Source organism: Mercenaria mercenaria, unplaced genomic scaffold (assembly GCF_021730395.1).
Source record: "Mercenaria mercenaria strain notata unplaced genomic scaffold, MADL_Memer_1 contig_1788, whole genome shotgun sequence".
Lineage (NCBI taxonomy): Eukaryota > Metazoa > Mollusca > Bivalvia > Venerida > Veneridae > Mercenaria > Mercenaria mercenaria.
Window position 1 is genome coordinate 11,410 of NW_026459792.1, and position 13,386 is coordinate 24,795.

Genomic DNA, 13,386 nt, shown 5'->3' on the forward strand with positions numbered 1-13,386 from the left:
CCCTCCCCCCCCTCACCCTCTGGATCCGCGCATGGGGACATATTATGCTTTCTGTTTATGCAGGTAAACTTTTGTTTGGTTAAATTTCAACAGAGCACAATTGTCTGAACAGTGTACAAACTCATTACTGCTTTTTCGGGCAAGGGTGGAAAAAAAGTGGTAGACAATGAAAGCAGTAACATTTTTATTCAAAAAAAAATAAACAATGAGACAAACATTTCCAACATCTTTGGACGGTTCAAAAATCCCATGTTAAACATACGATAAAGCCCGAAACGCGTGAAAATGTTCCGAATGTAAATCGGGTGAAGTAAGCGCTCTATGTATAGTTAGATTATGCGTCTAGATTGATTAAACTGGGCGAGTCTACTTACTTATTACTTGAGGATGAAAAAAAAACGTGTTTTTTAAATGTTGCTCTTAAACAAGGGTGGCGGTTGAACTACTAAAAGTACAACAACAATTAATTCACAAAAATTGGAAGGTATGTTTTATAATCAGTACAAGCTAGTCGTATTTACGCTTATGAGACCTGTTTCACCCACAAGTAAAGAATTCACAGGCCCATCATGAAATATTTTCCCCAGCGCGCATATACTTGTCCTATTCAATATGATCGCGGCCGCGATCAACAAGCAGTCGTACTTTAACGGTCAAACTTTTGCTAATTAAAACATGTGTAAGAAAGCTGCGCGCGTATACTTGGCGCAACTTTAAACGTCGTTTCTCGATATTACGTCATGCCGCATCTGGACCGGTTTTCAAAGACGACGTCACATATATAGAACATTACCTGATTGTAACAAGTTTGTTCTCTTTTTTTCTTTTTTTTTTTTTTGGTAACAAACTAAGTTTTTCACGACGATACCTTTTGATATTTATTAACAATTGGTTCCGTTTTTAAGCATGTTGTTTGATATATTGATACTCAGTATGTTAAAGACAGATAATTATACAGAGATAATTGCGGGTATTTTCAAACATCATGTGATAAGACTCTATAAGACACAATTTAAAGAACTTAGATCTATAAAATTATTGTCACGATACTACACAGACCACTCTGATTACGTAAAATGATGTTCAAACTGCGAGGAAAAAATACAGTAATTAATTATGTACGGTGATTATTGTATATGTTATTTACAATACATCTCAGTTTGTTGTTCTTATTATTTAGAACTACACCAATTGCATGCTTTCAAATTTTCAACAAATGACAACGCCAAATAACGCCCTGCTGTATATTTGCTTTGGCGAAAAAAATCATCAATCTTTGAACACATATATCTGCTGTTGTAATTTACCGATTTCAAAAACCTTAACATTTTTATAAACTTCATAACATACATTTTCATATGATATAAAAGAAGGTTAGGGTTGTAAAGAATTGAAACTTTTATAAGGTACGGCCGTATTTTTGTACTTTGTACTTCTGGATAGAATCAGTTGTAACATTTATACAAGTTTGATATCGCACAACTTTATTTAATATTTGCAAGATTGTTATTCATATGCCATATATGTAAACTAAGGAAAGTGTTCTTTCAAAAGATATTACATTTATTGTGATATATATTTTTTTTGAAAAAAAAAATAGATAGGACGGCCGTAGTTTGTCCATTCTCTGAAATATGCAAGCGTATGGCCGGAAAATGAGACGATATTGTATATAGTTCTGTATACTTACTTGGCATAAAAACTTAATTTAAGTTATATATTTAGCAAGTACAGAACCTAAGTTTCATTTGATACCAATTTTATTAAATTTGATCAAGAAATAAAGAAATAAATGGGTACGGCCGGATTTTTGCAATAAATTCTTAACTGGATAGATAGGACGACCGGATTTTACACTTTGCCAGGAACGGGAACTATTGGTACCTGTAATCCGCACCCTTTATCAACTCAGTGTTACTTCCCTTTACCGGTACAGTAGCTTGTTTAACAATATCCTGCGCGTAGGTTGGTTTTAAGCCGGTTGCTAGCAAGACAGTTCGTGGCGGACAAAACAGTTCTCGGGGTAAATATATTCGATTCAACAATCAGCTGGTACAAAATATTGTTTCTATGAAAATGTAGAATGAACTAAGAACATGTCAGTAACGTAAGATCTCGGATGAAGTGCTTTTGGTGATTTTTGGTATAAAGAAAAATATATTTTTCTGTTATTTAGAATTTGTTGTCAAGGACGGCATATAGCGCAAGTTGTGCTCCGAATAATATGAAACACTCGTTGCTATTCATTTTCCAGCAAATCTAAACACTTTTCTCAATTACTTTGGAAATCCATGGGAAAATTGCAGTTAAACAATGCCACGACTCAGAAAACGTATTATTTCAGTATGTTATTCGACAAAAACTCTAAATTACCACTTCCACGATATCACTGACACATTCTTATAACATATTTTATCATAAACAATGAATAATATTTCTTGGAAGACCAATATAAGGCTTTTCATGACCGTGCTGGCCAGTAACGCAGGAGACACAGGATCAGCCACTGCAAAATTTTATGCAGTAATATAGGATCTTCTGAGTTTTCTTCTGGGTTCGTTTTCATCAATTTACAAGGGAAACATACTTTTATTCACTTTCTTTATGTATCAAAACATTGATATTATAAGTAGTTGCAACACAAAAACAACATGATCAAAAAGATGTTTAATGCCCCACTCTGGTAAAAGTGACGTCACGTCACTATTGTGACGTCGTCTTTGAAAACCGGTCCAGATGCGGCATGACGTAATATCGAGAAACGACGTTTAAAGTTGCGCCAAGTTTACGCGCGCAGCTTTCTTACACATGTTTTAATTAGCAAAAGTTTGACCGTTAAAGTACGATTGCTTGTTACATGATTGATAACAGCCTACTACAGAAAGAATATTTAGACATCACACCTGTAAAAAAATAGTGGTATTACGCCTGAGGCAAAATATTTCGTTCAAAATCAGTTGTTTCCCCTTCGCTATGTTTCCGGTTTCGGAGGAAGCATGTGAAGTTTACTTTTGTTTAACTACCTTTTGTTCAACGATGAAGGGATCTGAGACTTGTAATACTGTTTACTGATTTGGTAAGTACCGTTTATAAACAGTAGTTAATGAAGATTCTCTAATATATTTGAAACTTTCACTGAAATAAGTCGGTCTTTTACCCGGAAGTGAATCCAAAACATACCGAGAGAAATTTATGAAATTTATCTTGTGGCCACTAAACACAGATGATTTCACTATGCCTGTGTATTTAATATAAAATGGCCAGTTGGGTTATCACAAAGATTATTGAAGGCAGGCAGCTTCTTACTCGAGGTGACCAGGATTCATCAAATTAATTCATTGTCCATAGTAAGCATTATTATGGAAAAATACAATATACATGTAGCAATGATAATTAATAAATTTGATGCAGACTTATAGATGCCTGCATGTGTCACATCATTTCTCGAAAAGTCCACTCTCAAGTAGTAGCCAAGGTATTTTAAAAGGAAATATGCAAATGTCCGGTAACCGGACGCCTACCCTGCATTCTAGCTGTCCGGCAACAATACGACTAGCCTCTCCGCGAATGTTTTTCTAGCTGTTCGGCGATCTTTTTATATATGAAATATGTAAGGAAATAAATTTATTGTATCATTTTTTAGCATAGGTTTGAATATTCACCTGTAAGGCGTATACAATATTTTAAAATTGAATACCGGACGCCTAGAAAACCCCTATAGGATAGAAATTTGGATAGGCTAGGCGTCCTGTTACCGGTTGGCTAGAACACCTGCTAGGTTTCTGGTTACCGGATGTCTGGACACTTCCATTTATAAAATGAAAACTGTTTTTGCTGTGGGTCTCATAAGTCATGTTATTTCTGTTTGGTGACTAATCTCTTTCCATTATTGTTGATTCAGAATGTTTTGTAACAGGATGTTTTTTTTTTTTTGATAGTGGGAATTTATGCCATATAATGAAAATCTTTTTAATTTTGAAATTTTTGAGCCTTGCTGTGTGTAAAACAATTTTTGATCCTTTAAAAGATAGATTCATAGTATAATAACTTTTATAGTATTTTGTGGTAAGTTAATGAAACCTTTCACAATTACATTATTAATTTAGTATTCATGAAGTTTTTGATTTTAGTGATGTTTACAGTACATGCAATGTATCTTCTTTCAGATAATATTCCTTGTTTCTTTGATGGTTCATTCCACTATACAGCTGGTTCATATACCCTACAACAGCCAGGAAATTGGTCTGTTTACTTTAAGATCCAAAGAAAATGTAACATATTTTGGATGTGCTTTGAGGAATCAGGTAAGTAACATGCAGCTAATGGCTCTATTATAATTTTAATGCAATATATTATTTATTTATACCTCTGTCTAGGTTTTGTTGGAGCCAATTCAAAATAAGTCTACTTCTACACTAATGATTTGTACAATGTATGTACATGTACTATGACTATTAAATGGCTTAAACTGACAAAACTGGCATTATTGAAATTTAATGTCAACAATCTGGTTTTGAGGAGGATCAGTTGGTGTAAAGTCTTCATTACATTGGCTATTAGCCTGAGAAAAGTCTGTGGCACTCAATAAGTACATGGATAATTTGAATGCTTAACACAACATGTACATGTGTATAAGTTGATATCTCATTAACTTGTAGAATATAGTTCTAAATAATAGGAATTTTAATTAAGCATTCGAAGTAAATCAATTAATGTATTTAGTTTAATTGTAATGTGATTATTTTCAAAATTTAATTAACCCATTTTTTGACTTAGACATTGTGAATGTGATTGAATTTTTTTACCAGTTTTATTGCACCAAAAATATAGATTAGAATGAAGACTGTAAAGGTTCCTGAGATACATGAAGATAACAGATACTTTTACCAAAGACTTTTAAATCTTTTTTCAGGAAGGCAAGTGTTTCCTCTTGTTTATGAACCAACTCAGTTGGTTAAGGGGCAGACAACTTGTGAGCATGGTACATCATTACCTGTATTGGTATTCCATTTTGACAATGCTGCTAGCTAGAATAGAAATAACATCTTGCTGTGGTACGTCTGTGGAAACTTTTACTAGGTAACAACCATTTTTGATAGCTGTTAAAACAGTGTATACTTTTAACCCTTAGGCTGCATGAGGCAGCTATGTCTGTCTTTGCAACCAGTGCAATCAAGATCACCTGCACATATGTGCAGTCTGATCATGATCTGCAGTGTTGATACTTAGCAATTTTCTATGAGAACCCCCTATAGCTATAAATGGTACTGTCTCTATTTAAAGATGGAGTAGTCAATTTTACAAATTTAGCAGGTTAAGGGTTATCCAATAAATGCCAAAATGTTTTTTTAGAACATCTATTGCAGTAATCAAAATCTACAAACAAAGTTACATTTTATAAACTGACAGCATGCTGTTGTCAGTCTGTTTGTCAATATTTTAGAGCATTGTTGTAAGAAATTAAAGAATCATCTATTATCAAATAGTGATAACTCTGCTTTTATTAAATAAAGAGACTCCTAGGTTTATTATTTAAAATAATATGTTTTACTTATGTGTTACAGGATATCACAGATCGATTGAATATTCAACAATGATCACAGACCATGCAAAGTTTGAATCTGACTTGCACTTTTGAATTTAGAAGAATCTGTGGAGGAGGGTGAATGCTGAGACCTTTAATAATACATGATATTGCTGACACAGTGTGTCAGTCATCAAAGAAAGGTCATAACACTACACAGTTGGTCAACAATGATTTAAATCCTGTCACATTCTACCAGTGGAGAAATATCTTATCACAATATTTTAAACTTTTGAAGTCGATAGCCAAGTATTACCACTTTATTATGTCTGCAGAAACACCTGGATTGTTAGTGTTAAAAGTGACAGTCCAGTTAACTTACTAAAATCTACTCCCCCTTGCCAAACGAATATTATTGACATGGAATGACACAAGCCTGACAATGGTACCTGTATGAACTCATAAGAGAATAGTATTAGTCTGAAAAGTCAAAGGATTCTGTTTGTCCCAAACCACTTCAACTGAAAACTGAAATTGTGATTGGCGAGGATTTTTCTGAGAACTGAAAAAAGGAAGTGAATGTAAAAGATAGAAATTGTTGTTGAATTCAAACGTTTTAATACACAACACTTTAGCCTGTTTTGCTGTTCATATAGATGTGTTTAGCTGTGAAAGTTAAACATCAAGTAAAGGTTGTAGTTTCAGTTACCTACATTAAAGTATTGGCTGGAAATAAATATTACTTTTCACCAGAGCTTGTAGCAGTGTAACCTTCATCAAAAGTTAAGCTGTTGTGTTAATTATTAAAGTATTTTTAGAAAAAGGAATTTAGTATGTATGTTGCCATGGTAACATAATTCAAATTATATTTCATTGAAATTATTCAATAAGGGATCTACAGTATACAATGTAATGGTAAAAGAATGTTCACTTTCTTGTATTGTCAGTTATAACTAGCCAGTGAAAAAACAGATTATGAGGAAAGGGATGACTGAAATGTTTATTCTTACATAACTACTTTTGTTACAGAACATGGCTGTTTTAAGGAGGTAGGTTACCTTGTTACAAGGGTAAATTCAAATTAGTTGAACCGCAGCATTCTTTTGTATTTCGTGTAATATGAAGTTTTAACTGCTACAATCTCAATTTCGTTTGTCTCTGTCCCTTCAAGTTCAATTTTTATCCAGGTTTGAAGAACATGACCCTCCAAATGCATTCATATTGAAAGAAAAGGAAAATACGGATGTTTAACACATTTTCAGTGTATTTTAGTTCCATTGATATCCGTAGAAGTCTGCATAATTGATAAATTTACTAATATGCACGTTAGCTTCCTAATATTAGCTAAAATGTATATGTCGCGGGCTCGTGTTTCCATGTAACGCATTTTCTCTCATTTTTAAACAACTATGTATAAAAATAGGGGTTTTCGACGGCTTCAGTGCCATACTGTTAATGACCAACATGCAATATTTGGTAATATTATTAGCAAAATACAAAGCACTTTACATGGACCCTATTTTGCTTAAAGTTTAAAGTAACCATGGCAACAGAGATGTTTAGAATAGCTTATATCTTGCTTTTTGTCGTAATTTCTTATAAAAAGTATTGAATAAGATTATCTTTCTAGTTGATGTAGCTTAAAACATATTATTTCTAACGTAAGTTAAATGTTCCTGTTCTTTGCATTTATTCAAACAAATTTCACAAGCTTAGAATACTTACAGAGTACCCCTCGTCTGGAATTTTCATGGAAAAATTCGTTCAGCATGCTGCTATTATTCTCATGATATGTTGAAATGAAAATAAAAAGCCGAAGCTGTTTCTCTAAAAAGACCGGTGTCAAGCTTTTAAATTTTACATTTAGTTACATAGGTCACGGGCTTTCGTTTCCATGGTAACATCAATTCAATTCAAGAAACCAGAATTTTCAACTGAAATTTGAACAATTTTAGATCTTAGTTTAAGTACATAAGTAACAAATTTTCAATGGAACCTGAAAAATAGGTATTACAAATCAAACTGCTAGATTTTTTATTTGAAAATGCGTAACAAGTAACCTTTCACCCAACTATATTCCAAATAACATTGCTTATCATCATCCATTTTCTACATTCTCGCATAACATTTCAATATAACTACATAAAAGAAGCAAAATATTGATTATCATTCAGAGCAAAAGACTCATAAAAATATTTCAGCAAATAATGGTTATTTGAAAATAGTTAAAATAAAGAAAATGCACAGAAATACGTACTTTCAAGATAAAAGCTATTAATTTTGGCGCGGTAACATGACACGTAACGTCATGACGTCAATGACGTCATTTTAAGGCAACATTGTTTTGAAGCGTTTCTGCGGCAATTTATTCATTATTTCTGCATTATTAAACCATAAAGCATCAGATCGAAGACAGGTTTATGATTTGTTTTCAGAAGAATGAATATACAAACACATTTAGTTTGTCGTAAACGTCGTCGTAAATCGTCACGTTAGCTTCCGGTTGGACATGCGCACATACAAATATGAAGGTAACCTACCTCCTTAAAGATTTTATGTGAAATTTTCAGATTTCTTTCCGGAATACTTATTATACTTTCGAATATTTAACTTATTAGAAATACTTTTTTAAAATAAGCTCTTGTTTTTAAGTATTATTGTAGGAAAAGGGAATTTAAAACATATGTCGCCATGGTAACACAATTTCCTAGAAAATATGGAAAAATTTAATTAGCTTACTTTCTAGTATTCTACTTAAAATAAGCAAACAATAAAAAAAAATCAATAGTAATATATGTTTCATTTATTTCAAAATAGTTATTTATTACCAGCAGGTAAAAGGCAAGTTATGAAGAAACAATGACAGAAATGTTTTATTCTTATAGTTATTACTCCTAATACAAACACTGTCAAAAAAACAAAACATTTTAATTTGGTAACATTAAATTTTGAGATAATATTTTTGAATACATACCACTTTATAATATTCAAGTTATCTGAAACACTTTTCCAGATTAAGCTCTTCTTTAAAGTACTATTGTAGAAAACAGAATCAAATGCATATGTTGCCATGGTAACATAATTTAATAATGTTTTTATAGAAAATGTGAAGAACTTTAGCCAGCTAGATCTTTGCACTTTAAGTGAATATCTAAATATTCTTTGTAAAAGAAGATTCATTTATTTAAAAATAGCCAGTGATTACCAATAAGTGAAAACACAAACTGAAGAAACAACGACTGAAATAGTTTATTGTTGTGGTTATTACCCATGTTACGAAATCTGTCATAAAACCAAACATTTTATATCTTTTCACATATAATGTTCAAATTTTACTTTCGAATACATATACTTCATTATATTCAACTTACAAGAAACAGTAAGCTTTTATTTTTTATGTACTATTTTAGAAAAAGCAATTTATTGCATATGTTGCCATGGTAACGCAATTTGAATAATGCTTTCATAGATGAAAGATTTAAATTAGATGTATTTTTTTGTTTTAAGTAAGCATCACAAAAATAAAATTTCATAGTAATAAAAGGTTCTTTTTTCCAAAGTAGTCATTTATTATCAGCATGTAAAAGACAAGTTATGAAGAAACAATGACAAATCTATTTTATTCTTATGGTTATTATCCATGTTACAAAAACTGTCATAAAACCAAACATTCTTAATATTTTCATGGGAAATTTTCTGTTTATTTTTGTAAATACATATGCCTTAAAATATTTTACTTTTTAAAATCCTTATCTCAAGCTAACATGTTTTTTTTTTAAGTTTTATCATAGAAAAGGGATTTTAATATATTTGTTGCCATGGTAACACAATTTTAGAAATATTTTTATAGAAATTGTTGTAGATTTTAATTGATTATCATTTTGTGTATTAAGAAGGGATCTTACTTATATCATGCAAATGTAACAAAAGATAAATTTATTTCAGAATTGTTAGCCATTACCAGTACGTGAGAAATAAACTAGAAAGAAAGGATAACTGAAATGTACTGTTTTTATTTTTAATATCTATGTTACAAAATCTGTCATAAAATTGACAATTTTGAAGATTTTCATCTGAATTTTCAGGATTTATTTCTGAATGAATATACTTTCTAAATATGCAAAAACCTGAAAATGTCAAAATTCCTCATCTGGACCCATTTTCTCAGTCATGGTCACAATCATGTTGCTACTAAATTGAAGTATATGAAAATTGAATAGATGAAGATACAACAAACAGGACGGCTCCAACTTACCCAGTACTGATTCTTAAGGTATACTATGGCATGTCAAACGTTGCTAAATTATATATGTATGTTATTATTATTGTATGTTTGTTATTGTTATTCAATGTCGTGTCATTCATATTCTAAACTTTGCTATTGTTATTGTATATGTCGTTATTCTTATTGTATGTTCGATATTCTTATGGTAAAAGTCATTATTGTTATTCTATGTTTCGTTATTGTTATTGTATCTTTGATATTGTTATTCAGTGTCATGTCATTCATATTCTAAGTCTTACCATTGTTATTGTATATGTCGTTATTCTTATTGTATGTTCGATATTCTTATGGTAAAAGTCATTATTGTTATTCTATATTTCGTTATTCTTATTGTATCTTTGATATTTTATTCAATGTCATGTCATTCATATTCTAAGTGTTACCATTGTTATTCTATATGTCGTTATTCTTATTGTATGTTCGACATTCTTATTGTAAAAGACGTTACTGTTGTTGTATATTTTTTATTGTTTTTGTAAGCTTAATATTCTTATTGTATGTGCGATTTCCCGCGATATAAATAGCACCGCGACGCTATACAAATACAATCACATAACATAATTTATATAAGAATGAGACGTTTTGTAAATAGAATCGTCAGATATTGAACAACAATGATGACTTTTACCATAAGAATATCGAACATACAATAAGAATAACGACATATACAATAACAATGGTAATACTTAGAATATGAATGACACGACATTGAATAACAATATCAAATATACAATAAGAATAACGAAATATGGAATAACAATAATGACGTTTACCATAAGAATATCGAACATACAATAAGAATAACGACATATACAATAACAATGGTAAGACTTAGAATATGAATGACACGGCATTGAATAACAATATCAAAGATACAATTAGAATAACGAAATATAGAATAACAATAATGACTTTTAGAATATGAATGACAAGACATTGAATAACAATAACAAACATACAATAATAATAACATACATATATAATTTAGCAACGTTTGACATGCCATAGTATACAATTACACTGGATGTAATAAAAAAGCGTTTCACACTGTGGACATACCACTGGGTTCCCTGTTCCATGAAGGTTTACACCAGTAGAATGGTTTATTACATCTGTTACACTGGCGAATTTTGTCTTTGTGTCTTTTCATATGTCTCTTCAGGTTTGATTTTTTGATTTTGTCTGATAGCATATGTAGCACATGAAGCCATAATAATGAAAAAACAATGCAACAACTCACCCTCTTTCTTTGCTTACATGTATTTAGAACTCCTATAGTTCCGGTAATTATAGCGCTGCCACGTGGGTATCATTAATTTTTTTTCAAATCCCTCCAAAAAGAGGTGGAGCTAGTGTTTACAGGCCATAAATTTGAGAGAATAACTTGCAAAGCAGTGGTATGATAATTTGTATTTTCAGACAAACTGAATTATTTCTGCTGAAGAATTGCTAATCACGTAAGTCTTCAGTTTAGATACTGTCGACTGTTTACTATTGAATAAAGTTCGTAGCGAAAAGTCTGTGATTGTCATCAAGGACCCAAAAGCTTTTGCCTTACTTAAGTGTGAAAAAGGAAAATTTACAATCTAGTCTAAAGGAGGTAAAATGACAGGGATGAGAACCATCTAAGAATAGTCACGTAACTGGGGACAAGTTCTTACTTGAGGAATCCTTAAAGGTATACGTGCTTGTTCATTGTGAATGTTTTTGACATTTTGGTAGAAACGCATTAATAGATGTGCTAAGATGAGAAATAAAATTACACTGTAGTATGAAAAGTGGTTCCAAGTCACGGCATTTTAATTTTGATCTCAGGAAAAATCTCTCGAAAATGGCTTTCTCGCCATCATGCTTATAATTTGGAATAGGACAAGCTATCTGTACATTTTTTTACTTTATATAGAAAATACAGATAACAGGATTAGGACATGCATGCCTTTTTCTGTCTAAATCATTTTGACTACATTGCGACCGAATTCCTGCCCTTAAATCAATAGTAATACACGGGGTTTCGTCAGAAGAATGAATAAGATAAGATTTCTTTATTTCGTCCAAATTTGAAGAGTCACATACAATGTACAAAATGAATACAATTAATATATGCAGAAATGAGAAAATACAAATGCAAACATGGTAAATATACAGATATGATTATGATACACGATTATTTAGCAAGTTATTAAATGATGTATATATACATATGAACCTTTCGTAGTCATACAACGTTTATATTGCATTGAATAAGACTTGATGAAAACTTTTTTAAGCATATTATAGAAAACGGTATTTGTATAAAAAAAATATATATTATATTCAAAATACTTGAAAATACAAATGTACATCTTTTGATGGAATTTTAATTATGTGGATATCTCTCATTTATCAGTATGCTTACCGAAACGAAAATAAAGCATAATGCTGAGGAAAGCCATATAGTATATAAATGCATTGCAGATAATGTTCATGTTATGCAAAGTGAAACTGAATATTTATTTTAACCAGCTAGCAATTCAATTAATTGTATATCTGGACTTAAAGGCTATATATAAGTGCCCCCCCCCCCCCACACACCCCAAATCCAATATACAACTCCCATCTTATCTGCTGCTTATCAGCGATTATGGAACAGTAACTGATTAGAGGGCAATTAGCACAGCAGGGACCCCAACTAGACCATGAAGATGTGTGCAGTGGAGTTGATCACTTTAGATGAGTGAAAGTTACATTTTTCTGAAATATCACAATTATCCAGACATAATTTGAAAAAATAAAAACTTGCATATTTCTTTAAGTAAGTTTCTCATTATTTCATTATTGTGAAAATAAGTTTCTGATTATTTTATTATTGTGTTTGATCAACAATATGTTTCTTTACATAGAAATACCAAAAAAAAAACTAGTATAGCTTTAAATGTTATCAATTATTTATTAATTTAAAATAAATTACATTGTTTCCCCTTGTCACTAATTCATACATTTGTAAGGTAGACTGACTCTCCAATAAACAATGACCCTTGTTTATTGGAACCATACTCTGATGGTCATTAGCCCCCAACTGTGCTGGTGAAGACAGAAATCCCTTGGCCCACTGCCAAAATCTAGACCTTTAAGCTACAGAAAACCTCAAAATCTTCGCCTAATATATCATGTAGCGAACACCACGTATAGCATCATTTTCATTACGAAACATCGCTAAGTGAGTTGCGATTGAATTAGTTTCTATAATACACTTTTTACACACACATATAAATTGGTACGGGAAAACTCTGCTTATTATTGAAATAGCTGTTAATATACAGAAATTTGATCTCTATATTGTTGACAGAATTTCCATACTGCACATGGTACAAATGCATTGTGGACTCTGTTCAGATTTCTTATGCTTTCATCACATATTTGCTTATTTTTATATTCAAAATCAACAAATTCATGTATGGAGGTTGTTATCATTGACTTCCGCTGCTTTTTTGTGGGAAATGAAGCATCTTTTATATACGTGTTCAGCACATGTGTTAAAATAGAAAAAGTGGAAACTCCACAGGTCGCTCAAAACAACAAAAACGAAAATGTTGCAGGC

General features: G+C 31.4%; 1 protein-coding gene across 1 annotated transcript; it reads left to right on the forward strand.

Annotated features, from left to right (window-relative positions):
- Nucleotides 1–2,966: 2,966 nt before the first annotated feature.
- Nucleotides 2,967–6,730, forward strand: LOC128551874 (uncharacterized). The gene is made up of 4 exons (XM_053532802.1): nt 2,967–3,076; nt 4,167–4,304; nt 4,913–5,054; nt 5,565–6,730. Exons 2-4 carry the CDS (start codon nt 4,188–4,190, stop codon nt 5,636–5,638), a joined length of 333 nt encoding a protein of 110 aa, XP_053388777.1. The 5' UTR covers nt 2,967–3,076; nt 4,167–4,187; the 3' UTR covers nt 5,639–6,730.
- The last annotated feature ends 6,656 nt before the right edge of the window (nt 6,731–13,386 follow it).

What these genes read in the sequence shown, in the direction of transcription:
- LOC128551874 (XM_053532802.1), top strand. Translation starts at nt 4,188, where the DNA reads ATGGTTCATTCCACTATACAGCTGGTTCATATACCCTACAACAGCCAG. An exon ending in GATGTGCTTTGAGGAATCAG is followed by an intron (nt 4,305 to 4,912) that starts GTAAGTAACATG and finishes ATCTTTTTTCAG; the next exon opens with GAAGGCAAGTGTTTCCTCTT. An exon ending in AGAAATAACATCTTGCTGTG is followed by an intron (nt 5,055 to 5,564) that starts GTACGTCTGTGG and finishes TATGTGTTACAG; the next exon opens with GATATCACAGATCGATTGAA.